The sequence below is a fragment of the Cuculus canorus genome, chromosome 18 (assembly GCF_017976375.1).
Source record: "Cuculus canorus isolate bCucCan1 chromosome 18, bCucCan1.pri, whole genome shotgun sequence".
NCBI lineage: Eukaryota > Metazoa > Chordata > Aves > Cuculiformes > Cuculidae > Cuculus > Cuculus canorus.
Window position 1 is genome coordinate 9,693,217 of NC_071418.1, and position 24,982 is coordinate 9,718,198.

At 54.3% G+C, this 24,982-nt stretch overlaps 1 protein-coding gene across 1 annotated transcript; it reads left to right on the top strand.

Moving 5' to 3' along the window:
- On the top strand, positions 1-24,885 carry LOC104064736 (coiled-coil domain-containing protein 42-like). Its single transcript, XM_054083671.1, has 9 exons — positions 1-80; positions 410-608; positions 729-833; positions 15,791-15,988; positions 16,717-17,034; positions 17,705-17,860; positions 18,343-18,489; positions 24,093-24,251; positions 24,736-24,885. Exons 1-9 carry the CDS (start codon positions 1-3, stop codon positions 24,883-24,885), a joined length of 1,512 nt encoding a protein of 503 aa, XP_053939646.1.
- The last annotated feature ends 97 nt before the right edge of the window (positions 24,886-24,982 follow it).

Consider the following 24,982-nt stretch of genomic DNA (forward strand, 5'->3'; position numbering starts at 1 on the left):
ATGCAGGGATCCCTCATCCCTGGGCTGCGCCTGTCCCGAGCAGCTTCAAGCGGCAACCGGGGAGTCCCGGCTGGGGACTGGTGGGTCTCCCCCTGCTGGGGGCTGGAGCGAGGGCTGGAAAGGATGACAAGGACCCGTTGGCCCCTTCCCGCAGGCAGGACAGGCAGAACCTCCCACCTTTGCTCAGGCGAGGCAGCTTCTCCACCCGCTTCCATCCCCTCCATCCCCTTCTCCTGTCTCCAACCCTCCTCCCCGCCCCGTGACAAACCCCCAGCCCTGGTCATTCCCATCTCCTCTTGCACCTCCCCGCCCCGCTTGTCCGTGAGCCCCTCGCTGGGGCAGGGGATGCCGCGCTGCCAGGTGGGATCTGGGATGGTGTTGGGTCACTCTGTCCCATCTCCCCACACAGGACACCCCACTGTGAGGATGCCAGGGCAAAGCAACCCAGTGCCCGCCAAGGTGGTGGACCCAGACGTCACCTCGGGAAAAACTCCACTGGCAGAAAACTCCATCTGAAAGAGGATTACTCCCTGGCCTCATTTATTAAGTTCCAGAAGATAAACAAAGAAGCTCAACAGATGGAAGTTGATCTGGTGGAGGCGAGAGAGGTGAGAAAGATGAGAGGGGGGTATGGCTGGGAGGGCTTGTAGTTTTTTGGAGGACAACAGTGGTCAGGGAACTGGCTGAACATGTGGGCAGCCAGCTCATGATCCCTCTGGTGCTGCCAGGACTTCATGGAGAGGATGGGAGTCATAGCCCAACGGTGGAGGGACCTCCATGCCAGGGAGGCTCAGCTGAAAGCCCACGTTGAAACATCTGAGGAGACTTTGAAGGTACACCCTCCCTTGATCAGCTTGACTGCCAGGACTCTGAGCCACACCACCACCTTCTCCCCTGGGGACATGCTGTGGGGCCACCAAATCTCTCCAAGTCTTCCTGGAGCCTGAAGGTGTGAGGAACAGGACTGGCAGGGCATGGAGTTTTGTACCACCCATCTGGAAAGCCCTGGTAGGGCTTTGGTGGGAGAGTGCTTGTCCTGTATGGTGGTAATCTCCTGAGCATCCCGCAGAATGGGCTCAGCCTGTCCCCACTGTGGACCCCCAGGTGTCTTCCAGGGACAGATCTCAGTAGGTCAGAAAATCAGAACACCCTCCCAAAGTCTGTCTCTAAGACTGAAGGGTCAGTGCAAGAGGGGTGGTGTCTCAGAGAATGAAAATGTCCCCAGAGATGCTCCTATCCTGGTCTCTCCCCTGTGAAGACATCTCGTTCAAGTGCTGCTGAGTGACGCAGCTCCATGTTCTCTTGCCTTCTTCTTTGTGTGCGTGTGTGCCTTTGTGTGTGTGTGTGTTTTGGTGGGGAAAACACCACCAGGAAAGAGCTGGAATGCGAATTCACACTCTGAAGAAAGCCAGAAAAGAGAGAGAGAAGAAGATGCAAATGGAGAGTGAGCTTGTGAGAGCTGAGGAGACACTGGAAGCCCTGAAAAATCAGCGCCGTAAACTCAGCAAGAAAGTGCAGAAGTTCTCCATCTTCAAGGACTACCTGGAGGAAGTGGTGAAGGTCTCAGAGGTGAGTCTGGACATGAGACAGAGAGAGATCATGGCTTGAAGGAGGGCCCCCCGTGGGTGGTAAACCTAGAGGAGATAAGGCAAGTTCAGGGAAATCCTGACACACGGTCAGAGACCTCGGATGGGCTGGGAAGAGGTTCCCTGCAACCAAGGTGAGCCAATGGGATCAGAGTTAGGGGAGGAGAGGCAGAAGGGGAGGTGAAGGGTTGAGAGACCAAAGAAAATCTGCTAGAAGGAGAAAAAGCACCAGGCTGTGGAGAACAGGGACCCCTTTGTGTCACTGTTTTGTGTCACACTGATGGTTTGGGAGGACCGAAAAGCTGTCCCGGTATGGGAACACAGGCAGGGGTCAGAGAAGCTGCCACCTCTCTTCAGGATGCCCGGGCACCACCCCATGCATCCCTCACTCTCCTATGGTCCCAGCTGCCCTCATGTCACAGTGAAGTGCTGGCAGCTTCAGTTGTGCTTTGTGTTTTATGGAGCCCTGCCCACCTGGGGAAGGCATCTCCCTTTGCTGGTGGCACTGACAGCTCTGGGCCTGCCACACTGGGGTGTCATCACGGGAACGTGGTGATGCTCACAAACCAGTGGGGCAAGAGTTTGTCAAGAAGGGGAGATCTCTCGCCTGGGGAAGCGGTTGTCCATGGCCAGGTGCCAAACAGCACAAGACTTGCAGTCGTGATGAGGGGAGGGCAAGAGGGGACTAACACCAGGAGCCTTCTATTGCAGTTTAAGGACATCCAGGAACTCATTGATCACAACAAGACACTGATGACGATGAGCAAGGACCAGCTGCGGTCACAAAAGGTGCACAAGGAAATGTCTGAGCAAGCCCAGGTGCTCCTCGACCAGCACATGGCAGAGAAAGAAGCTGAGATCCAGCAGCACCAAAATGAGCTGAAGCAGCTCCTGCTATGTTTTGACCAGGCTCAAAGAGATGTCCAGCAATGGGTGAGGAAACGGGGTGTGGGCATGGGTAGATCTCCAAGGCCTGGCTGTGTCAAGACCAGCCGATGGCTCATCCCTAAGCCATGGCATGATGGCAAGGTGCAGCAGTGGCCTTTGTGATTGGAGGAGATGCCTAATGGTGTCCTTACAAGGGCTTGTAGAATGAAGACTGACAGAGCAGGTGACATGAGGGCTTAACACAAAGCCCTCATAAAGCCACCATGATCTTTCACTTCTTGCTTGAACTCAAGAGTCAAAAGAGACCAGGTCACCAGCCTTTGGGGAGGTCTTCCTTGGCATAGGACCTACTCCTCCACTACACGCCCGCTGGGTCTGTCCAGCCTGCTCACACTGATTTCTATTCACTGCTCCTTGCAGCATCCCCCCTGCCATGGCACTTGTGTGGGGCACGGCTCGTGGTCTTCCCTGTTGATGCCTCGGGGCTCAGACTGAAGCTGGTTTTGTTGTTTTTTTTATTCTTTGTGTTCATCCTTTGTCCAGCACCTGCCCAGCAGGGAAGACCCACCAGGACAGCAGGAGCTGGCAGGGAGATGGGGAGGTTCCTGGGGCAAGGAGCAGCTGTGGTGGCTCCTGGCTCTGCTTTCATGCACCAAGCTGGACCACCTCCAGCGCTGGATAAGGACAGCTTCTTCCTAGCAAAACAGATGAGCATGAAAGTTAGGACCTCCAAGTCAGGGTCTCCAGTGCTCAAGCTGCATCTTTGCTGGGGGATGTCCTCAACCTGCATATCTCCTCTCTTCTCCTCTCAGGAGACTGTCTTGGCCGACATCCAGGACACAGCTACCAAGGAAGACCTGGAGCTGGGGACCATCAAGCTGACCATCCTCAAGCTCTTCCGGAGCCTGAGCGCGTATCGGAAAGTGCACCTGAAGGTGTCACAGGACGACAGCCTCAGACAGCTGGACATGGTAGAGCCCAGCCAGAGCCCTTCTCCCTGCCCCTAAAGAGGAGTAGGAATGACCCTTGGCTGCCCAAAGGGCAAGGAGAGCCCAGACAAGTCCATGTGCCCAACAGACCCCTTCCTTTTCCCCTGGGCTCCCTCTTGGGCACGGGGAATGGGCAGAGGACCCCGGGCAAAGCTGTCTCATCTGAGGAGGCAGAGCAGGGTATGGGGGTGTCCCTTGGGGGACGGAAGGAGTGGGAGCCAGGCTGGCTGGGGCAGGGGGTGCAGATCAACCCATAGCCAAGGTTTGGTTCCATTGACCTTTGCCCTCAACTCCAGCTCATCCCCAAACGCCCATTCTGGTAGCACAGAGCCAGCGAGGCAAATGCCTTCTCCTCCTATTCCGTTTGGTGGGTGACATTTGCCCTCCTCAAGGGCCTGCAAGCTCCCCTCTGCCTCCTGTCCCCATCCTTGCTCTGAGCTTTGCTTTCTCTCCTCCCCACCCCAGATCCAGTACTTTATCCAAGACTTTGCAGACCTTTGTCTGGAGGAGAAACAGAAGGACAGGAGGAACAGCCAGGAAGGCACCTGCGGAGCAACGAGGGACACCCCAGCAGGACCTGCTCTGCCCGCAGAGGCTCAGCAGGGTGGGAAGTGAGAGAGGAGGACAGGGGGCACCGCAGAGATCGCAGACCCCACCGCAGGTTACACCAGGGAAGCCCCGCGCCTTTCTGGCTCTTCTGTCCTGCACAGCTCCTGACACCTTTTATTCTATTAAAAATAACCAAATATTCCAAGATGTCACTGTAAAGTTTGCTTCTTCCTTTGCCTTAAACATTTGTGTCTGAGGGCTGCCCATTTGTGCCCTTGTTTTGTGGTGCAGCACCAGGCCTCCCCAAGGATGGATCTCAGGATGTCACCTGAGGTCCTGGTCTGCGGTCCAGGTTCAGTGGGACCCCTCCACCCCTGGCCGGGCTCCTGGTCCTGACGCAATGGGGGAGAGATGCAGGGGCGGGTGCTGACCCCCCTCCTCCCTCTGGGGCGCCCGCGCTGGACCCTCCCGAAGGAGCTGCTGCACACACAGCCGAGACCCCGACATGTGCTGGTGGGGCAGGGACAGGCCTGAGAGAAGAACTCCCACTTCATGGGACCAGCCTGGACCGTGCAGCCTGGAAGAAGCTGCTGCCATGGCCATGTGTTCTAGAGGAAGTGCTGCTGCCGTTGATGGGGGGATTCTTTCTTTTCCTCTTCTCTCTCTCTCTTTCTCCCCCATTACCTTACTGTTCCTCATCTGGTGTAGGTGTGTGTGTTGGAGCACATTCGAGTGACCTTTGCTGTGTTCAGGGATTGGAATGGGATCTGAACAGATTGGAATCTGTTTCCTGCAACTTTGAGGTGTTGCATCCCCGTATCTCGGCTGTGCACCCAAGTCTTTTGGTCTGCTTATTTTTGCCAGACCAAGAATAAATATTACTTTTGAGTTTCACCCTGAGAGTGACCTTGTTGCCCTCTGGATCGCTGCACAGATAAACGAACCCCCTACCCCTCCGTGTTTCGACTGTGCAGGTCAAAAGAGGCCCAGACACGAGGGTGGGGCTCATGGATCCAGGATGTGACATATTCATACTCACTGCTCTGCTCTCTGCCCCACACGGCAGCTCTGTCCCAGCACCGATGGTGGGTTTTGCACTGGAGGGGCTGGTGCCTGAGAGCGGCCAGATGCTGAGCACCCACCGTGCAGTCCAAGCGACAGGGGCATGCTCCGACACGGAGCCTGGCTGTACAGAAAGGGCACTGCCAGCATCAGATCCCTTGGGATGCTCTCACCTGGAGACCTGCTACCTCCCCTCTGAGGCACTCTGCCAGGAGGCACGAGTCCAGCCCTGTGCTAGCACTGACCACTGCCTTCAGCAGTGACTTTGGAAGACATTGCTGGCTTATTAACCCCACGATTAGCATTTATATAAAACTTGGCATGCCAAGAGCTATTGAATGCCATGGCAAAGCCGTGAAAGCCATTAAACCTGAACCAGAACACTCTTTTTGCACGTGCAGTTTCCAGGCACCTGACTGAAGGAAGGACGTGGGTGCCTGAGCTGCCTGGCCCACTCTCAGTAGGCACTGGCATAAAAGCACATCACGTCTGTGAGTGACTGTGAACTTCCCTGGTCCTACACAGCTGCCGAGAGCCAGCAAAGCATAGTCTGCCCTGCCTCTCTGCTCCTACCCAGCCCATCTCCCTTCTCCTTGTGTTCCCCATCTTGTCCACCACGACGCGCTCCTGGCAAGCTCTCTAATCACCCATCCCAATGATAGATAACACCACAAACCATGAGACCCTCCAGTTTGCTGGTCTGCATGCCCTGCTCTTCCTCCTGGAGGTGGGATGCAGGAGGGGGAAGAGCTGGGGTGCCAAGAGAAGAGATGGTGCAGCCAGACCTCCTTCAGTGCTCTGTTACACAGTGCCGCACGTAGAAGACCTTTGATGTGCCACAGCCTCTCTATAATCAGTACCTGTGAAGCTCGGGGAGGACAGAAGGCTGGTGTCAGGGAACAAATACATCAAAACAACTCAGGGCTCTGAGCATTAGAGGTTATTAACCCGAGGAGGCAGTTTCTTGCCCTTCCAAAGATTGTTCAGCCTGGCCAAAAATTGAAATACAAGGCCAACAGCCAGAAAGGGCAGGGTGGGACATGTCACTGCAGCAGCAGCTCTCTGCTCCGGCAGTAGCAGGCAACTCCAAAATCCAGCCTGATTGTACAGGATTTCATTTCTAGTCCACTTAAACCACGCTGCCGTGACACAGCCTCAGATACCTGTCTGCAAAGGTCCAAGGCAGGGAAGAATAGCTACGAAGCAACCTTCCAACAGACATTTATTTGTTTGGATGGAAATCAATGCACATGAAACAGCGTCGCTCCTGTGTGCTGGAGCCATCAGTTTGCCATCAGTTCAAATACAGACCAAACAGTATCCTATGACCAGGACAGCAGCCTGCCTCCTTCTCCAGGACCAGCCACACCAACACTGCCAGCAAACACCAAACCAACCAGTACAGGACCTTGCCCATCTCCCCCAGCCATCCTCCCAGCCTGCCCAGCAGGTGGAGTCTGGGTCCTAGAGCCCCGTGGGGAGGAGGTAGGGATGCATCTGGGGAGCAAGTTTTAAAACAAGGGCCCTTCCTTGCCTTTGGCTCCCTCTCAGACCAACCAAACTGCTCATTTATTCAGCCTTCCCAAGAAGACCCTGGGAAAGGCAAGGATGGTGAAGAGGGTCTTCTACGTCTTGAGCCCTTGGTCTGTGTGGATCAAAGCGGACACCTTTATTGCACCAGGTGTGTGACTGCAGAGTGACCAAGAAAAGCAGCCACTGAACAGGTTCCGGAGAAGCAGGGAGTGAGAGTGGCCCAAGCTGTCCCATCAACTTTAGGATGGATGTTACCGCTGATGGCCTGTCACCCTTTGTGGCTGACCAGACACCGATGCGTAGAACACCTTACTCCATTACAAAGGGTTGGCGAAGAAGAGAGGAGCTCTCCATGACTTAATTTGCCTCTGTGATTGACAGGGTGCTCCCTCTAACCCGCAGCTAAGCCTTCCTCAAGCAAGGAGAGCACCAGGAACTGGCAGGTTGTGGCTGTAGGACGCTGTAGGACATTAACAACAAGCATCACAAAGGAAGCAAGAGTCAGACTGAGACCACCGAAGTCAACTCAGAGATGAGACAAACCAAAGCAGGGTCAATTTACTAGACACAACCAAGTGCCACGTCAGCCCATTCGTGCCTTGCACCCTGGTCTGTGACTGTGCAGAGAGACTGGTTTAGTTTGTAGACTTTTCTGGCTGCTGGTAAGAACCACAGGAGGAGATTGCTCAGGAAGGACAAGTGAGTGGAAACCCCCCTTGCAAAGGAGAGATGAGAGGTTCCTACACACTGGGTTTTCTGGCAGTGCTGATAAAGAAATACAGGAGGATCTAGGACCTGCTTATGGCACTGCACAGGGAAGGATCCCACCTGCATTGTGCTTTATAAAGACGTATGTGCTACCAGGTGCCATGGAAAGAGACAGATGGGTTGTGACCATCTCACTTGCACGGACATACCCAATAGTGACCCAGGGAGGAACACCATCTCAAGACCTTTCAGCAAGACGCAGCAGGACTGAAGAATCAGCATTTTGGCCAGAAAGCAACCAGAGCTCTTGGGCAACTACCCAAATGAAAGCCCACTCCAGGAAGCTCAGTGAAACCATAACATCCTACAGGACATAAGTACAGGCAAGGTGGATGCAAGAGTCCTTCACACCCAGCAAGAAAGAGAGCCTCCATCCTGCCACAATGCACATTACCAGCTCTGGCTGTGCCACCTCAATGTGAGTGGATGCTCAGAAAGGACAACAGGAACTCAGACACTGGGTGACCTCAGGGGGCCATCAGTCTTTCGCACAGGATTTTACGTCCAGCTGGAGAAGGAAGGCAAGAGATAGTAAACCGTAGGTTGCAACCATGGGATCCTCTTGGTGCCTCCCTTCTCCAATGGCTAGAGAGCCAATCCTGCTTTATAGAGTGCCTAATGCTAATGAGACTAACTCTTGGGTGTCGGGTCACCTGCCACAATGGAACTCTCCAGCAATATTAAGGATGAGATATATCCTCCTCCAGGGACTACAACCCACTGAACCTCCATTACCATCATCTTCCTCTTACATAGTGCTTGTCACACATGATTTCAGTTGGGACATAGCACTCAGCTTTGGCCTTGCTCATCACCTACTGCGTGAAGCTCGGGCAGGAACGAACTTGGGAGCTCAGAGGGCAGGTGTTTTCACCTTCTTGCCATGACCACTGATGCTTCCCTTCCAGCCCAGCCCTGAGGACTTGGTGGGGCTCCAGCACTTCTGCCCAGTGGCAGCCTCTCAGAGCAGGGCTGCAGCCTTGTGGTCCCTCATGCCACATGCCTGCAGCACCAGGAGCCGCGCACGTCCAAGACATCAGCGCTCACCCACAGACATTGGGAGGGTGTTCTGATTTTCTGACCTACTGAGATCTGTCCCTGGAAGACACCTGGGGGTCCACAGTGGGGACAGGCTGAGCCCATTCTGCGGGATGCTCAGGAGATTACCCCCATACAGGACAAGCACTCTCCCACCAAAGCCCTACCAGGGCTTTTCAGATGGGTGGTACAAAACTCCATGCCCTGCCAGTCCTGTTCCTCACACCTTCAGGCTCCAGGAAGACTTGGAGAGATTTGGTGGCCCCACAGCATGTCCCCAGGGGAGAAGGTGGTGGTGTGGCTCAGAGTCCTGGCAGTCAAGCTGATCAAGGGAGGGTGTACCTTCAAAGTCTCCTCAGATGTTTCAACGTGGGCTTTCAGCTGAGCCTCCCTGGCACGGAGGTCCCTCCACCGTTGGGCTATGACTTCCATCCTCTCCATGAAGTCCTGGCAGCACCAGAGGGATCATGAGCTGGCTGCCCACATGTTCAGCCAGTTCCCTGACCGCTGTTGTCCTCCAAAAAACTACAAGCCCTCCCAGCCATACCCCCCTCTCATCTTTCTCAACTCTCTCGCCTCTGCCAGAGCAACTTCCATCTGTTGAGCTTCTTTCTTTGTCTTCTGGAGCCTAATATGTGAGGGCAGGGAGTCCTCCTCTTCCAGGTGGAGTTTTCTGCCAGTGGAGTTTTTCCCGAGGTGACGTCTGGGTCCACACCTTGGCGGGCACTGGGTTGCTTTGCCCTGGCACCCTCACAGTGGGGTGTCCTGTGTGGGGAGATGGGACAGAGTGACCCAACACCATCCCAGATCCCACCTGGCAGCGCGGCATCCCCTGCCCCAGCGAGGGGCTCAGGGAGCGGCAGAAGGGGAGGTGAAGGCTTGAGAGAACCAAAGAAAAACTGCTAGAAGGAGGAAAAGCACCAGGCTGTGGAGAACAGGGACCCCTTTGTGTCACTGTTTTGTGTCACACTGATGGTTTGGGAGGACCGAAAAGCTGTCCCGGTATGGGAACACAGGCAGGGGTCAGAGAAGCTGCCACCTCTCTTGAGGATGCCCGGGCACCACCCCATGCATCCCTCACTCTCCTATGGTCCCAGCTGCCCTCATGCCACAGTGAAGTGCTGGCAGCTTCAGTTGTGCTTTGTGTTTTATCGAGCCCTGCCCACCTGGGGAAGGCATCTCCCTTTGCTGGTGGCACTGCTGCATCTTTGCTGGGGGATGTCCTCAACCTGCATATCTCCTCTCCTCTCTTCTCCTCTCAGGAGACTGTCTTGGCCGACATCCAGGACACAGCTACCAAGAAAGACCTGGAGCTGGGGACCATCAAGCTGACCACCCTCAAGCTCTTCCGGAGCCTGAGCGCGTATCGGAAAGCGCACCTGAAGGTGTCACAGGACGACAGCCTCAGACAGCTGGACATGGTAGAGCCCAGCCAGAGCCCTTCTCCCTGCCCCTAAAGAGGAGTAGGAATGACCCTTGGCTGCCCAAAGGGCAAGGAGAGCCCAGACAAGTCCATGTGCCCAACAGACCCCTTCCTTTTCCCCTGGGCTCCCTCTTGGGCACGGGGAATGGGCAGAGGACCCCGGGCAAAGCTGTCTCATCTGAGGAGGCAGAGCAGGGTATGGGGGTGTCCCTTGGGGGACGGAAGGAGTGGGAGCCAGGCTGGCTGGGGCAGGGGGTGCAGATCAACCCATAGCCAAGGTTTGGTTCCATTGACCTTTGCCCTCAACTCCAGCTCATCCCCAAACGCCCATTCTGGTAGCACAGAGCCAGCGAGGCAAATGCCTTCTCCTCCTATTCAGTTTGGTGGGTGACATTTGCCCTCCTCAAGGGCCCGCAAGCTCCCCTCTGCCTCCTGTCCCCATCCTTGCTCTGAGCTTTGCCTTCTCTCCTCCCCACCCCAGATCCAGCACTTTATCCAAGACTTTGCAGACCTCTGTCTGGAGGAGAAACAGAAGGACAGGAGGAACAGCCAGGAAGGCACCTGCGGAGCAACGAGGGACACCCCAGCAGGACCTGCTCTGCCCGCAGAGGCTCAGCAGGGTGGGAAGTGAGAGAGGAGGACAGGGGGCACCGCAGAGATCGCAGACCCCACCGCAGGTTACACCAGGGAAGCCTCGCGCCTTTCTGGCTCTTCTGTCCTGCACAGCTGCTGACACCTTTTATTCTATTAAAAATAACCAAATATTCCAAGATGTCCCTCTAAAGTTTGCTTCTTCCTTTGCCTTAAACATTTGTGTCTGAGGGCTGCCCATTTGTGCCCTTGTTTTGTGGTGCAGCACCAGGCCCCCCAAGGATGGATCTCGGGATGTCACCTGAGGTCCTGGTCTGCGGTCCAGGTTCAGTGGGACCCCTCCACCCCTGGCCGGGCTCCTGGTCCTGACGCAATGGGGGAGAGATGCAGGGGCGGGTGCTGACCCCCCTCCTCCCTCTGGGGCGCCCGCGCTGGACCCTCCCGAAGGAGCTGCTGCACACACAGCCGAGACCCCGACATGTGCTGGTGGGGCAGGGACAGGCCTGAGAGAAGAACTCCCACTTCATGGGACCAGCCTGGACCGTGCAGCCTGGAAGAAGCTGCTGCCATGGCCATGTGTTCTAGAGGAAGTGCTGCTGCCGTTGATGGGGGGATTCTTTCTTTTCCTCTTCTCTCTCTCTCTTTCTCCCCCATTACCTTACTGTTCCTCATCTGGTGTAGGTGTGTGTGTTGGAGCACATTCGAGTGACCTTTGCTGTGTTCAGGGATCAGATTGGGATGTGAACAGATTGGAATCTGTTTCCTGCAACTTTGAGGTGTTGCATCCCCGTATCTCAGCTGTGCACCCAAGTCTTTTGGTCTGCTTATTTTTGCCAGACCAAGAATAAATATTACTTTTGAGTTTCACCCTGAGAGTGACCTTGTTGCCCTCTGGATCGCTGCACAGATAAACAAACCCCCTACCCCTCCGTGTTTCGACTGTGCAGGTCAAAAGAGGCCCAGACACGAGGGTGGGGCTCATGGATCCAGGATCTGACATATTAACACCTTCTTGCAGCAGGCTGGGAGCCCCATGGGGCTGACCTTTGCAAAGAGCCAAATCACAGGGGTCCAAATCAATGTCCTGTTGAAGTCACCAGGAAGCCAGAGCCATGCCCTGGTCTCTGCTTGGTATGCACCTATACAGACTTTGCTCCAAGGAGTGCAGGGTGCAAGGAAGAAAGAGACTGGGAGCGGAAGCAGTGGAAGCAGCGTAGAGGAACCCAGGATTGCCCAGGGGGCGAATGGCAGAGCTGAAAAGAGGTTGGTTTCTTACCCACTGGCCATCTGGAAGGAGGGGGCATTTGGTTGCTTCAACAACAGAGCAGAGCAGGGTTTAGGGACAGGAGCTGAGAACTCGGGGGATGATCAGGTACATCAGAAGGACTGAAAGAGATGAAGTAAGGATAAGTGGGAGGCTTTTCCTTTTCTTTGGTCAAAAACCTGCACGAGGACTGGGGGTCCACAGTGATCCCTTCCATGAGAAGGACTCCCCACAAATCCCATAGTGGGGGCAAACCCTGCCCCTTGCCATGCACCGGCCTCCTTCCTCAGCAAGGAGACACCTTCACATCCCGGCTGTGCTCCCCATGGCTGGGGCTGTGGAGGTGGCCTTGAGAGGCAGGAGATGCAGGGCACTGCAGGCCAGTGAAAACTGAGACAGGCACTGACTTTTCCAGCCTATGAAATGCCCATCACCCTTCCTTTGTTTCTTCCCTGGGGAGCTGGAAAGCAAGGAAGCCTCCTCATCTAAGCTAAGGTAAAGCCAGCTAAGGCGTCCCCAGTCTGGCAGAAAGACAAGCTCTGCTCTCCTCACTTGTAAGATGCCAAAAGATGCTATGTTGGAGCTGCGCTGGTCCTGAGGTTTTGCCCAGAGAGGGGACCATCAGGGATGCCAGGCTTTCCTGCCCCATCCATCCACCATGCTCTTGCCTGCAGGAGCCAGCTTGCTGGCACAGGCACCTCAGCACCAGCAGAGGAGATGGCAGGACCCACTGCCCAAGGACAGTGTGCTGGGCATCACAAAGATACAGTTCCTAACAGACGAATTTGCTCTCTCGGCCCAGGTGAAGCAAAACCAATGTGACTCATGATGTCATGGGATATCGAAGTGAAGACTAAAATTACCTCACCAGATACCAGGGTTTCGGTTCTGTGATGCTGCGTATGATAAATAAGCTTTTTGTTTTAACAGCCTGCCTTCTCCTTGGGGAACTGCAAGGTCTGGGTTTGTTTTTATTGAGTTTTGGGGTTTGGGTGGGTTTTTTTGTAAGATTTCTTTCTCTTGGCACAGAGAAGAGATGATTAAAGTACTGGCTGACTCTACAGACTGTTTTGCCTCTTGTTGATGGAATATCCTTAGCACATTGAAATGTTGTTGGTTTAATCTGGACTCCAACCTTTCCCCTAGAGCAGCTTGTGCTCCTATCAGTGTGGGCACGAGCCAGCCAAGCCGATACTCACTGCTCTGCTCTCTGCCCCACACGGCAGCTCTGCCCCAGCACCGATGGTGGGTTTTGCACTGGAGGGGCTGGTGCCTGAGAGCGGCCAGATGCTGAGCACCCACCGTGCAGTCCGAGCGACAGGGGCATGCTCCTACATGTTCTATTTCCAGTTAAATGTAAAAAGTCCAAAACTTCAACACATAAGTCGCCTTTGCAATTCTTTCACTAGGAGGTAACAGCTCTCCCCCTTTTTTTTTTTACTTTTAAAAGGTACTAATTGTGCTATTAGACCAAATGCCTGACCATCAAGTCCTCTATGAGCTTTTCTCTCAGTAATGGCTTTTTCAATTTTGCCCAAAGTTTGTTGTGCATCACTCGTTAAAAGTAGGAGATGCTGTTAAAGCCATGTCCTCCCTTAAGAAGATCAAATAATGGACTTAGTTCTGCATTAGTTATACCCGAATAAGGTTTAACTCGATTGATTGTTTCTAGGAGCTTTTGTAAATTGTTTTAACTACTATTTGCAATTTGGCTTGCTGAGGTTCAATTGTGGCATTCAACTCACACACAGCCACAGGGCTGGGTGGTTTGGTTTTTGTTTGTTTTTTTTTTTCATTTTTTTCCCCCTCTTTCTGTATTTCCTGTTTTTTCTTTTTTTGTTTGTTTGTTTTATTTTCTCTCTCTCCTTTTTTTTTTCTTTCCTATGTATTTTAAAATCGTGTCCTCTGCAGCCTTTCACTTCAAAGGTCCCCGGTAAATCTCCCTCTTTGCCGGCTTAGTGGACATTTGAGATTGAAAGGTTTCAGAGTTGCATTTTTAAGATTAATCAAAACAAAGGCTCAATATAACCAAAACCCAATTTGCAAGTCTTACAAACGTTTAAAGCGCTTTAAACACACACACGGACACACACACACAGAACCACTCTTTTGAGAGATGCATTAATATACCCATACAGTATTGTTTAGGACCGGTCAGTAAGAACAGCACGAGGGTAGGAATATTTAAACTACACACGGCACCGAACACACACAACACTTAAAATGTGCACATATATCACAAAATAAGGTTTGTATCCGTTGTTGAACAGGTCATAGTCTTTGGTTGGCAGAGCATTTTCGTGGCAGAGGACCATCCTATGGCGGCTGTGAATTATTCACGCATACGATGGAGCCGGTGGCTGTTTCGAGCGCTGGGGTGGGGGCAGCTCGGTGACGAAACAGTCAGTACTTTCTCTTTTTACAGCTTTTCGAGTTTCTTTTATCGCTTCATAACTGATTTCCACCGAAGATCTGGTGTTTCCTCTGCCACGCCATCTTCTTTCCTCCTCTGATCCCTCTGTTCGGGCGCCATTGTTGGGAGGGAGGGTCAGAGGCCCTTGTTCTTTGTCGAGAAAGGAAGACGTGCACCACTCCATAGGAGTCATAAGCAGGCTCCTTTTCAGGGTTCGCCGGTCCTGGATCAAAGGGATCCTCCTCAGGAGCACAGCCAGCGGCGCACAGTTCTGGTAGCGCGGAGGGCCCCTCCTTTACTGGTGGTAACGGAGGGATAATTGGAGAGTCCTCCGCCCCTTTCACCTCGTCTCGGGGGCTCTTTTCTTGTACTTTTGAAGTCTCAAAAATACTCCTCCACCACGGGAGCATACGCTGTGCTTCGGCATTCCCTGTGCTTGCTGCATCCCACAGTTTAACCCCCACAGTTTAACCCCCACATCATCCCAGAGTTCCCGCGTAAAGATAGCAGACTCAGTCACAGTGGGTGTCTTTGCCTGTAGCCGTTTAAGTGTGATCTTCAGATCACGCCCAGAAAGATTCCTCCCATGTTTTCGAAGGAGGGCTTTCATCAGTTCATTAAGGTCTCTTTCGGGGGAAAATATCTGATTCCCCATGTTTCCCACGGCTCACCTCAGTTCTTCAGAGGGATCGTTCCTGGCCAGGATCCTGCTTCCTTTCTAGCAGCTCATTCAACGTTCCGAGGGACTCGCGACAGCCTCGCGACATGCCACACAGAGAGGTGGTTATAAACCTCCTCACACGGGGTCACCGATTTGCCGCCATTGAGAGCCGGGGCGCAGCTCGATGCAGGCAAAATGTCGTCCTTATTGCGCAGCTAACATAGATTATACCGTTACAGCTAATTAAGGCTCATACATATTGCAAAAAGCAAGCTCGTTATTGGCTAATACAAAAGGGTCTTCTCTCTAAACATCTGCCTCACTTAACGACAATTCCCTGCCATTCAACAAGTACCCGCGATCAAGCCAGCAATCTTTGTTCAAGTTCTTATCTCCCTCCCTCCCAGGGCCTGGGGCCGACAAGTTCCAGCACGTCTGCTTTTATCAGCTGCTCTGTGCTGGGGGTTTTCTTGAAGCCAGACAGATCCTGCCCGACACCGACAGGAGCCTGGCTGTACAGAGAGGGCACTGTCAGCATCAGATCCCTTGGGATGCTCTCACCTGGAGACCCAAAATCTCTCCAAGTCTTCCTGGAGCCTGAAGGTGTGAGGAACAGGACTGGCAGGGCATGAAGTTTTGTACCACCCATCTCGAAAGCCCTGGTAGGGCTTTGGTGGGAGAGTGCTTGTCCTGTACGAGGGTAATCTCCTGAGCATCCCGCAGAATGGGCTCAGCCTGTCCCCACTGTGGACCCCCAGGTGTCTTCCAGGGACAGATCTCAGTAGGTCAGAAAATCAGAACACCCTCCCAAAGTCTGTCTCTAAGACTGAAGGGTCAGTGCAAGAGGGGTGGTGTCTCAGAGAATGAAAATGTCCCCAGAGATGCTCCAATCCTGGTCTCTCCCCTGTGAAGACATCTCGTTCAAGTGCTGCTGAGTGACGCAGCTCCATGTTCTCTTGCCTTCTTCTTCGTGTGCGTGTGTGCCTTTGTGTGTGTGTGTGTTTTGGTGGGGGAAACACCACCAGGAAAGAGCTGGAATGCGAATTCACACTCTGAAGAAAGCCAGAAAAGAGAGAGAGAAGAAGATGCAAATGGAGAGGGAGCTTGTGAGAGCTGAGGAGACACTGGAAGCCCTGAAAAATCAGCACCATAAACTCAGCAAGAAAGTGCAGAAGTTCTCCATCTTCAAGGACTACCTGGAGGAAGTGGTGAAGGTCTCAGAGGTGAATCTGGACATGAGACAGAGAGAGATCATGGCTTGAAGGAGGGCCCCCGTGGGTGGTAAACCTAGAGGAGATAAGGCAAGTTCAGGGAAATCCTGACACACGGTCAGAGACCTTGGATGGGCTGGGAAGAGGTTCCCTGCAACCAAGGTGAGCCAATGGGATCAGAGTTAGGGGAGGAGAGGCAGAAGGGGAGGTGAAGGGTTGAGAGAACCAAAGAAAAACTGCTAGAAGGAGGAAAAGCACCAGGCTGTGGAGAACAGGGACCCCTTTGTGTCACTGTTTTGTGTCACACTGATGGTTTGGGAGGACCGAAAAGCTGTCCCGGTATGGGAACACAGGCAGGGGTCAGAGAAGCTGCCACCTCTCTTGAGGATGCCCGGGCACCACCCCATGCATCCCTCACTCTCCTATGGTCCCAGCTGCCCTCATGCCACAGTGAAGTGCTGGCAGCTTCAGTTGTGCTTTGTGTTTTATGGAGCCCTGCCCACCTGGGGAAGGCATCTCCCTTTGCTGGTGGCACTGACAGCTCTGGGCCTGCCACACTGGGGTGTCATCACAGGAACGTGGTGATGCTCACAAACCAATGGGGCAAGAGTTTGTCAAGAAGATCTCTCGCCTGGGAGAGCGTTGTCCATGGCCAGGGCGGGGTGCCAAACAGCACAAGACTTGCAGTCGTGATGAGGGGAGGGCAAGAGGGGACTAACACCAGGAGCCTTCTACTGCAGTTTAAGGACATCCAGGAACTCATTGAGCACAACAAGACACTGATGAGGATGTGCAAGGACCAGCTGCGGTCACAAAAGGTGCACAAGGAAATGTCTGAGCAAGCCCAGGTGCTCCTCGACCAGCACATGGCAGAGAAAGAAGCTGAGATCCAGCAGCACCAAAATGAGCTGAAGCAGCTCCTGCTATGTTTTGACCAGGCTCAAAGAGATGTCCAGCAATGGGTGAGGAAATGGGGTGTGGGCATGGGTAGATCTCCAAGGCCTGGCTGTGTCAAGACCAGCCGATGGCTCATCCCTAAGCCATGGCATGATGGCAAGGTGCAGCAGTGGCCTTTGTGATTGGAGGAGATGCCTAATGGTGTCCTTCCAAGGGCTTGTAGAATGAAGACTGACAGAGCAGGTGACATGAGGGCTTAACACAAAGCCCTCATAAAGCCACCATGATCTTTCACTTCTTGCTTGAACTCAAGAGTCAAAAGAGACCAGGTCACCAGCCTTTGGGGAGGTCTTCCTTGGCATAGGACCTACTCCTCCACTACACGCCCGCTGGGTCTGTCCAGCCTGCTCACACTGATTTCTATTCACTGCTCCATGCAGCATCCCCCCTGCCATGGCACTTGCGTGGGGCACGGCTCGTGGTCTTCCCTGTTGATGCCTCGGGGCTCAGACTGAAGCTGGTTTTGATGGTTTTTTAATTCTTTGTGTTCATCCTTTGTCCAGCACCTGCCCAGCTCCAGGACTGCAGGAGCTGGCAGGGAGAGGGGGAGGTTCCTGGGGCAAGGAGCGGCTGGTGGTGGCTCCTGGCTCTGCTTTCATGCACCAAGCTGGACAACCTCCAGCGCTGGATAAGGACAGCTTCTTCCTAGCAAAACAGATGAGCATGAAAGTTAGGACCTCCAAGTCAGGGTCTCCAGTGCTCAAGCTGCATCTTTGCTGGGGGGATGTCCTCAACCTGCATACCTCCTCTCCTCTCTTCTCCTCTCAGTAGACTGTCTTGGCCGACATCCAGGACACAGCTACCAAGAAAGTCCTGGAGCTGGGGACCATCAAGCTGACCATCCTCAACCTCTTCCGGAGCCTGAGCGCATATCGGAAAGCGCACCTGAAGGTGTCACAGGATGACAGCCTCAGACAGCTGGACATGGTAGAGCCCAGCCAGAACCCTTCTCCCTGCCCCTAAAGAGGAGTAGGAATGACCCTGGGCTGCCCAAAGGGCAAGGAGAGCCCAGACAAGTCCATGTGCCCAACAGACCCCTTCCTTTTCCCCTGGGCTCCCTCTTGGGCACGGGGAATGGGCAGAGGACCCCGGGCAAAGCTGTCTCATCTGAGGAGGCAGAGCAGGGTATGGGGTGTCCCTTGGGGGACGGAAGGAGTGGGAGCCAGGCTGGCTGGGGCAGGGGGTGCAGATCAACCCATAGCCAAGGTTTGGTTCCATTGACCTTTGCCCTCAACTCCAGCTCATCCCCAAACGCCCATTCTGGTAGCACAGAGCCAGCGAGGCAAATGCCTTCTCCTCCTATTCAGTTTGGTGGGTGACATTTGCCCTCCTCAAGGGCCCGCAAGCTCCCCTCTGCCTCCTGTCCCCATCCTTGCTCTGAGCTTTGCCTTCTCTCCTCCCCACCCCAGATCCAGCACTTTATCCAAGACTTTGCAGACCTTTGTCTGGAGGAGAAACAGAAGGACAGGAGGAACAGCCAGGAAGGCACCTGCGGAGCAACGAAGGGACACCCCAGCAGGACCTGCTCTGCCCGCAGAGGCTCAGCAGGGTGGGAAGTGAGAGAGGAGGACAGGGGGCACCGCAGAGATCGCAGACCCCACCGCAGGTTACACCAGGGAAGCCTCGCGCCTTTCTGGCTCTTCTGTCCTGCACAGCTGCTGACACCTTTTATTCTATTAAAAATAACCAAATATTCCAAGATGTCCCTGTAAAGTTTGCTTCTTCCTTTGCCTTAAACATTTGTGTCTGAGGGCTGCCCATTTGTGCCCTTGTTTTGTGGCGCAGCACCAGGCCTCCCCAAGGGATGGATCTCAGGATGTCACCTGAGGTCCTGGTCTGCGGTCCAGGTTCAGTGGGACCCCTCCACCCCTGGCCGGCTCCTGTCCTGACGCAATGGGGGAGAGATGCAGGGGCGGGTGCTGACCCCCCTCCTCCCTCTGGGGCGCCCGCGCTGGACCCTCCCGAAGGAGCTGCTGCACACACAGGCGAGACCCCGACATGTGCTGGTGGGGCAGGGACAGGCCTGAGAGAAGAACTCCCACTTCATGGGACCAGCCTGGACCGTGCAGCCTGGAAGAAGCTGCTGCCATGGCCATGTGTTCTAGAGGAAGTGCTGCTGCCAGTTGATGGGGGGATTCTTTCTTTTCCTCTTCTCTCTCTCTCTTTCTCCCCCATTACCTTACTGTTCCTCATCTGGTGTAGGTGTGTGTGTTGGAGCACATCCGAGTGACCTTTGCTGTGTTCACAGGATCAGGATTGGGATGTGAACAGATTGGAATCTGTTTCCTGCAACTTTGAGGTGTTGCATCCCCGTATCTCGGCTGTGCACCCAAGTCTTTTGGTCTGCTTATTTTTGCCAGACCAAGAATAAATATTACTTTTGAGTTTCACCCTGAGAGTGACCTTGTTGCCCTCTGGATCGCTGCACAGATAAACGAACCCCCTACCCCTCCGTGTTTCGACTGTGCAGGTCAAAAGAGGCCCAGACACGAGGGTGGGGCTCATGGATCCAGGATGTGACATATTCATACTCACTGCTCTGCTCTCTGCCCCACACGGCAGCTCTGTCCCAGCACCGATGGTGGGTTTTGCACTGGAGGGGCTGGTGCCTGAGAGCGGCCAGATGCTGAGCACCCACCGTGCAGTCCAAGCGACAGGGGCATGCTCCGACACGGAGCCTGGCTGTACAGAAAGGGCACTGTCAGCATCAGATCCCTTGGGATGCTCTCACCTGGAGACCTGCTACCTCCCCTCTGAGGCACTCTGCCAGGAGGCACGAGTCCAGCCCTGTGCTAGCACTGACCACTGCCTTCAGCAGTGACTTTGGAAGACATTGCTGGCTTATGAACCCCACGATTAGCATTTATATAAAACTTGGCATGCCAAGAGCTATTGAATGCCATGGCAAAGCCGTGAAAGCCATTAAACCTGAACCAGAACACTCTTTTTGCACGTGCAGTTTCCAGGCACCTGACTGAAGAAAGGACGTGGGTGCCTGAGCTGCCTGGCCCACTCTCAGTAGGCACTGGCATAAAAGCACATCACGTCTGTGAGTGACTGTGAACTTCCCTGGTCCTACACAGCTGCCTGAGAGCCAGCGAAAGCATAGTCTGCCCTGCCTCTCTGCTCCTACCCAGCCCATCTCCCTTCTCCTTGTGTTCCCCATCTTGTGCCACCACGACGCGCTCCTGGCAAGCTCTCTAATCACCCATCCCAATGATAGATAACACCACAAACCACGAGACCCTCCTGTTTGCTGGTCTGCATGCCCTGCTCTTCCTCCTGGAGGTGGGATGCAGGAGGGGGAAGAGCTGGGGTGCCAAGAGAAGAGATGGTGCAGCCAGACCTCCTTCAGTGCTCTGTTACACAGTGCCCGCACGTAGAAGACCTTTGATGTGCCACAGCCTCTCTATAATCAGTACCTGTGAAGCTCGGGGAGGACAGAAGGCTGGTGTCAGGGAACAAATACATCAAAACAACTCAGGGCTCTGAGCATTAGAGGTTATTAACCCGAGGAGGCAGTTTCTTGCCCTTCCAAAGATTGTTCAGCCTGGCCAAAATTGAAATACAAGGCCAACAGCCAGAAAGGGCAGGGTGGGACATGTCACTGCAGCAGCAGCTCTCTGCTCCGGCAGTAGCAGGCACTCCAAAATCCAGCCTGATTGTACAGGATTTCATTTCTAGTCCACTTAAACCACGCTGCCGTGACACAGCCTCAGATACCTGTCTGCAAAGGTCCAAGGCAGGGAAGAATAGCTACGAAGCAACCTTCCAACAGACATTTATTTGTTTGGATGGAAATCAATGCACATGAAACAGCGTCGCTCCTGTGTGCTGGAGCCATCAGTTTGCCATCAGTTCAAATACAGACCAAACAGTATCCTATGACCAGGACAGCAGCCTGCCTCCTTCTCCAGGACCAGCCACACCAACACTGCCAGCAAACACCAAACCAACCAGTACAGGACCTTGCCCATCTCCCCCAGCCATCCTCCCAGCCTGCCCAGCAGGTGGAGTCTGGGTCCTTGAGCCCCGTGGGGAGGAGGTAGGGATGCATCTGGGGAGCAAGTTTTAAAACAAGGGCCCTTCCTTGCTTTGGCTCCCTCTCAGACCAACCAAACTGCTCATTTATTCAGCCTTCCCAAGAAGACCCTGGGAAAGGCAAGGATGGTGAAGAGGGTCTTCTACGTCTTGAGCCCTTGGTCTGTGTGGATCAAAGCGGACACCTTTATTGCACCAGGTGTGTGACTGCAGAGTGACCAAGAAAAGCAGCCACTGAACAGGTTCTGGAAAAGCAGGGAGTGAGAGTGGCCCAAGCTGTCCCATCAACTTTAGGATGGATGTTACCGCTGATGGCCTGTCACCCTTTGTGGCTGACCAGACACCGATGCGTAGAACACCTTACTCCATTACAAAGGGTTGGCGAAGAAGAGAGGAGCTCTCCATGACTTAATTTGCCTCTGTGATTGACAGGGTGCTCCCTCTAACCCGCAGCTAAGCCTTCCTCAAGCAAGGAGAGCACCAGGAACTGGCAGGTTGTGGCTGTAGGACGCTGTAGGACATTAACAACAAGCATCACAAAGGAAGCAAGAGTCAGACTGAGACCACCGAAGTCAACTCAGAGATGAGACAAACCAAAGCAGGGTCAATTTACTAGACACAACCAAGTGCCACGTCAGCCCATTCGTGCCTTGCACCCTGGTCTGTGACTGTGCAGAGAGACTGGTTTAGTTTGTAGACTTTTCTGGCTGCTGGTAAGAACCACAGGAGGAGATTGCTCAGGAAGGACAAGTGAGTGGAAACCCCCTTGCAAAGGAGAGATGAGAGGTTCCTACACACTGGGTTTTCTGGCAGTGCTGATAAAGAAATACAGGAGGATCTAGGACCTGCTTATGGCACTGCACAGGGAAGGATCCCACCTGCATTGTGCTTTATAAAGACGTATGTGCTACCAGGTGCCATGGAAAGAGACAGATGGGTTGTGACCATCTCACTTGCACGGACATACCCAATAGTGACCCAGGGAGGAACACCATCTCAAGACCTTTCAGCAAGACGCAGCAGGACTGAAGAATCAGCATTTTGGCCAGAAAGCAACCAGAGCTCTTGGGCAACTACCCAAATGAAAGCCCACTCCAGGAAGCTCAGTGAAACCATAACAACCTACAGGATATAAGTACAGGCAAGGTGGATGCAAGAGTCCTTCACACCCAGCAAGAAAGAGAGCCTCCATCCTGCCACAATGCACATTACCAGCTCTGGCTGTGCCACCTCAATGTGAGTGGATGCTCAGAAAGGACAACAGGAACTCAGACACTGGGTGACCTCAGGGGGCCATCAGTCTTTCGCACAGGATTTTACGTCCAGCTGGAGAAGGAAGGCAAGAGATAGTAAACCGTAGGTTGCAACCATGGGATCCTCTTGGTGCCTCCCTTCTCCAATGGCTAGAGAGCCAATCCTGCTTTATAGAGTGCCTAATGCTAATGAGACTACCTCTTGGGTGTCGGGTCACCTGCCACAATGGAACTCTCCAGCAATATTAAGGATGAGATATATCCTCCTCCAGGGACTACAACCCACTGAACCTCCATTACCATCATCTTCCTCTTACACAGTGCTTGTCACACATGCTTTCAGTTGGGACATAGCACTCAGCTTTGGCCTTGCTCATCACCTACTGCGTGAAGCTCGGGCAGGAACGAACTTGGGAGCTCAGAGGGCAGGTGTTTTCACCTTCTTGCCATGACCACTGATGCTTCCCTTCCAGCCCAGCCCTGAGGACTTGGTGGGGCTCCAGCACTTCTGCCCAGTGGCAGCCCCTCAGAGCAGGGCTGCAGCCTTGTGGTCCCTCACGCCACATGCCTGCAGCACCAGGAGCCGCGCACGTCCAAGACATCAGCGCTCACCCACAGACATTGGGAGGGTGTTCTGATTTTCTGACCTACTGAGATCTGTCCCTGGAAGACACCTGGGGGTCCACAGTGGGGACAGGCTGAGCCCATTCTGCGGGATGCTCAGGAGATTACCCCCATACAGGACAAGCACTCTCCCACCAAAGCCCTACCAGGGCTTTCCAGATGGGTGGTACAAAACTCCATGCCCTGCCAGTCCTGTTCCTCACACCTTCAGGCTCCAGGAAGACTTGGAGAGATTTGGTGGCCCCACAGCATGTCCCCAGGGGAGAAGGTGGTGGTGTGGCTCAGAGTCCTGGCAGTCAAGCTGATCAAGGGAGGGTGTACCTTCAAAGTCTCCTCAGATGTTTCAACGTGGGCTTTCAGCTGAGCCTCCCGGGCATGGAGGTCCCTCCACCGTTGGGCTATGACTCCCATCCTCTCCCTGAAGTCCTGGCAGCACCAGAGGGATCATGAGCTGGCTGCCCACATGTTCAGCCAGTTCCCTGACTGCTGTTGTCCTCCAAAAAACTACAAGCCCTCCCAGCCATACCCCCCTCTCATCTTTCTCAACTCTCTCGCCTCTGCCAGAGCAACTTCCATCTGTTGAGCTTCTTTCTTTGTCTTCTGGAGCCTAATATGTGAGGGCAGGGAGTCCTCCTCTTCCAGGTGGAGTTTTCTGCCAGTGGAGTTTTTCCCGAGGTGACGTCTGGGTCCACACCTTGGCGGGCACTGGGTTGCTTTGCCCTGGCAACCCCACAGTGGGGTGTCCTGTGTGGGGAGATGGGACAGAGTGACCCAACACCATCCCAGATCCCACCTGGCAGCGCGGCATCCCCTGCCCCAGCGAGGGGCTCAGGGAGAGGCAGAAGGGGAGGTGAAGGCTTGAGAGAACCAAAGAAAAACTGCTAGAAGGAGGAAAAGCACCAGGCTGTGGAGAACAGGGACCCCTTTGTGTCACTGTTTTGTGTCACACTGATGGTTTGGGAGGACCGAAAAGCTGTCCCGGTATGGGAACACAGGCAGGGGTCAGAGAAGCTGCCACCTCTCTTGAGGATGCCCGGGCACCACCCCATGCATCCCTCACTCTCCTATGGTCCCAGCTGCCCTCATGCCACAGTGAAGTGCTGGCAGCTTCAGTTGTGCTTTGTGTTTTATGGAGCCCTGCCCACCTGGGGTAGGCATCTCCCTTTGCTGGTGGCACTGCTGCATCTTTGCTGGGGGATGTCCTCAACCTGCATACCTCCTCTCCTCTCTTCTCCTCTCAGGAGACTGTCTTGGCCGACATCCAGGACACAGCTACCAAGAAAGACCTGGAGCTGGGGACCATCAAGCTGACCATCCTCAAGCTCTTCCGGAGCCTGAGCGCGTATCGGAAAGCGCACCTGAAGGTGTCACAGGACGACAGCCTCAGACAGCTGGACATGGTAGAGCCCAGCCAGAGCCCTTCTCCCTGCCCCTAAAGAGGAGTAGGAATGACCCTTGGCTGCCCAAAGGGCAAGGAGAGCCCAGACAAGTCCATGTGCCCAACAGACCCCTTCCTTTTCCCCTGGGCTCCCTCTTGGGCACGGGGAATGGGCAGAGGACCCCGGGCAAAGCTGTCTCATCTGAGGAGGCAGAGCAGGGTATGGGGGTGTCCCTTGGGGGGACGGAAGGAGTGGGAGCCAGGCTGGCTGGGGCAGGGGGTGCAGATCAACCCATAGCCAAGGTTTGGTTCCATTGACCTTTGCCCTCAACTCCAGCTCATCCCCAAACGCCCATTCTGGTAGCACAGAGCCAGCGAGGCAAATGCCTTCTCCTCCTATTCCGTTTGGTGGGTGACATTTGCCCTCCTCAAGGGCCTGCAAGCTCCCCTCTGCCTCCTGTCCCCATCCTTGCTCTGAGCTTTGCCTTCTCTCCTCCCCACCCCAGATCCAGCACTTTATCCAGGACTTTGCAGACCTCTGTCTGGAGGAGAAACAGAAGGACAGGAGGAACAGCCAGGAAGGCACCTGCGGAGCAACGAGGGACACCCCAGCAGGACCTGCTCTGCCCGCAGAGGCTCAGCAGGGTGGGAAGTGAGAGAGGAGGACAGGGGGCACCGCAGAGATTGCAGACCCCACCGCAGGTTACACCAGGGAAGCCTCGTGCCTTTCTGGCTCTTCTGTCCTGCACAGTT

Excerpts from the sequence above, each read along its gene's own strand:
- LOC104064736 (XM_054083671.1), top strand. The coding sequence starts at position 1 with ATGCAGGGATCCCTCATCCCTGGGCTGCGCCTGTCCCGAGCAGCTTCA. Across the intron at positions 834-15,790 it reads CATCTGAGGAGACTTTGAAG|GAAAGAGCTGGAATGCGAAT; the intron begins GTACACCCTCCC and ends AAACACCACCAG. Across the intron at positions 17,035-17,704 it reads AGCCATGGCATGATGGCAAG|ACTGTCTTGGCCGACATCCA; the intron begins GTGCAGCAGTGG and ends TCCTCTCAGTAG.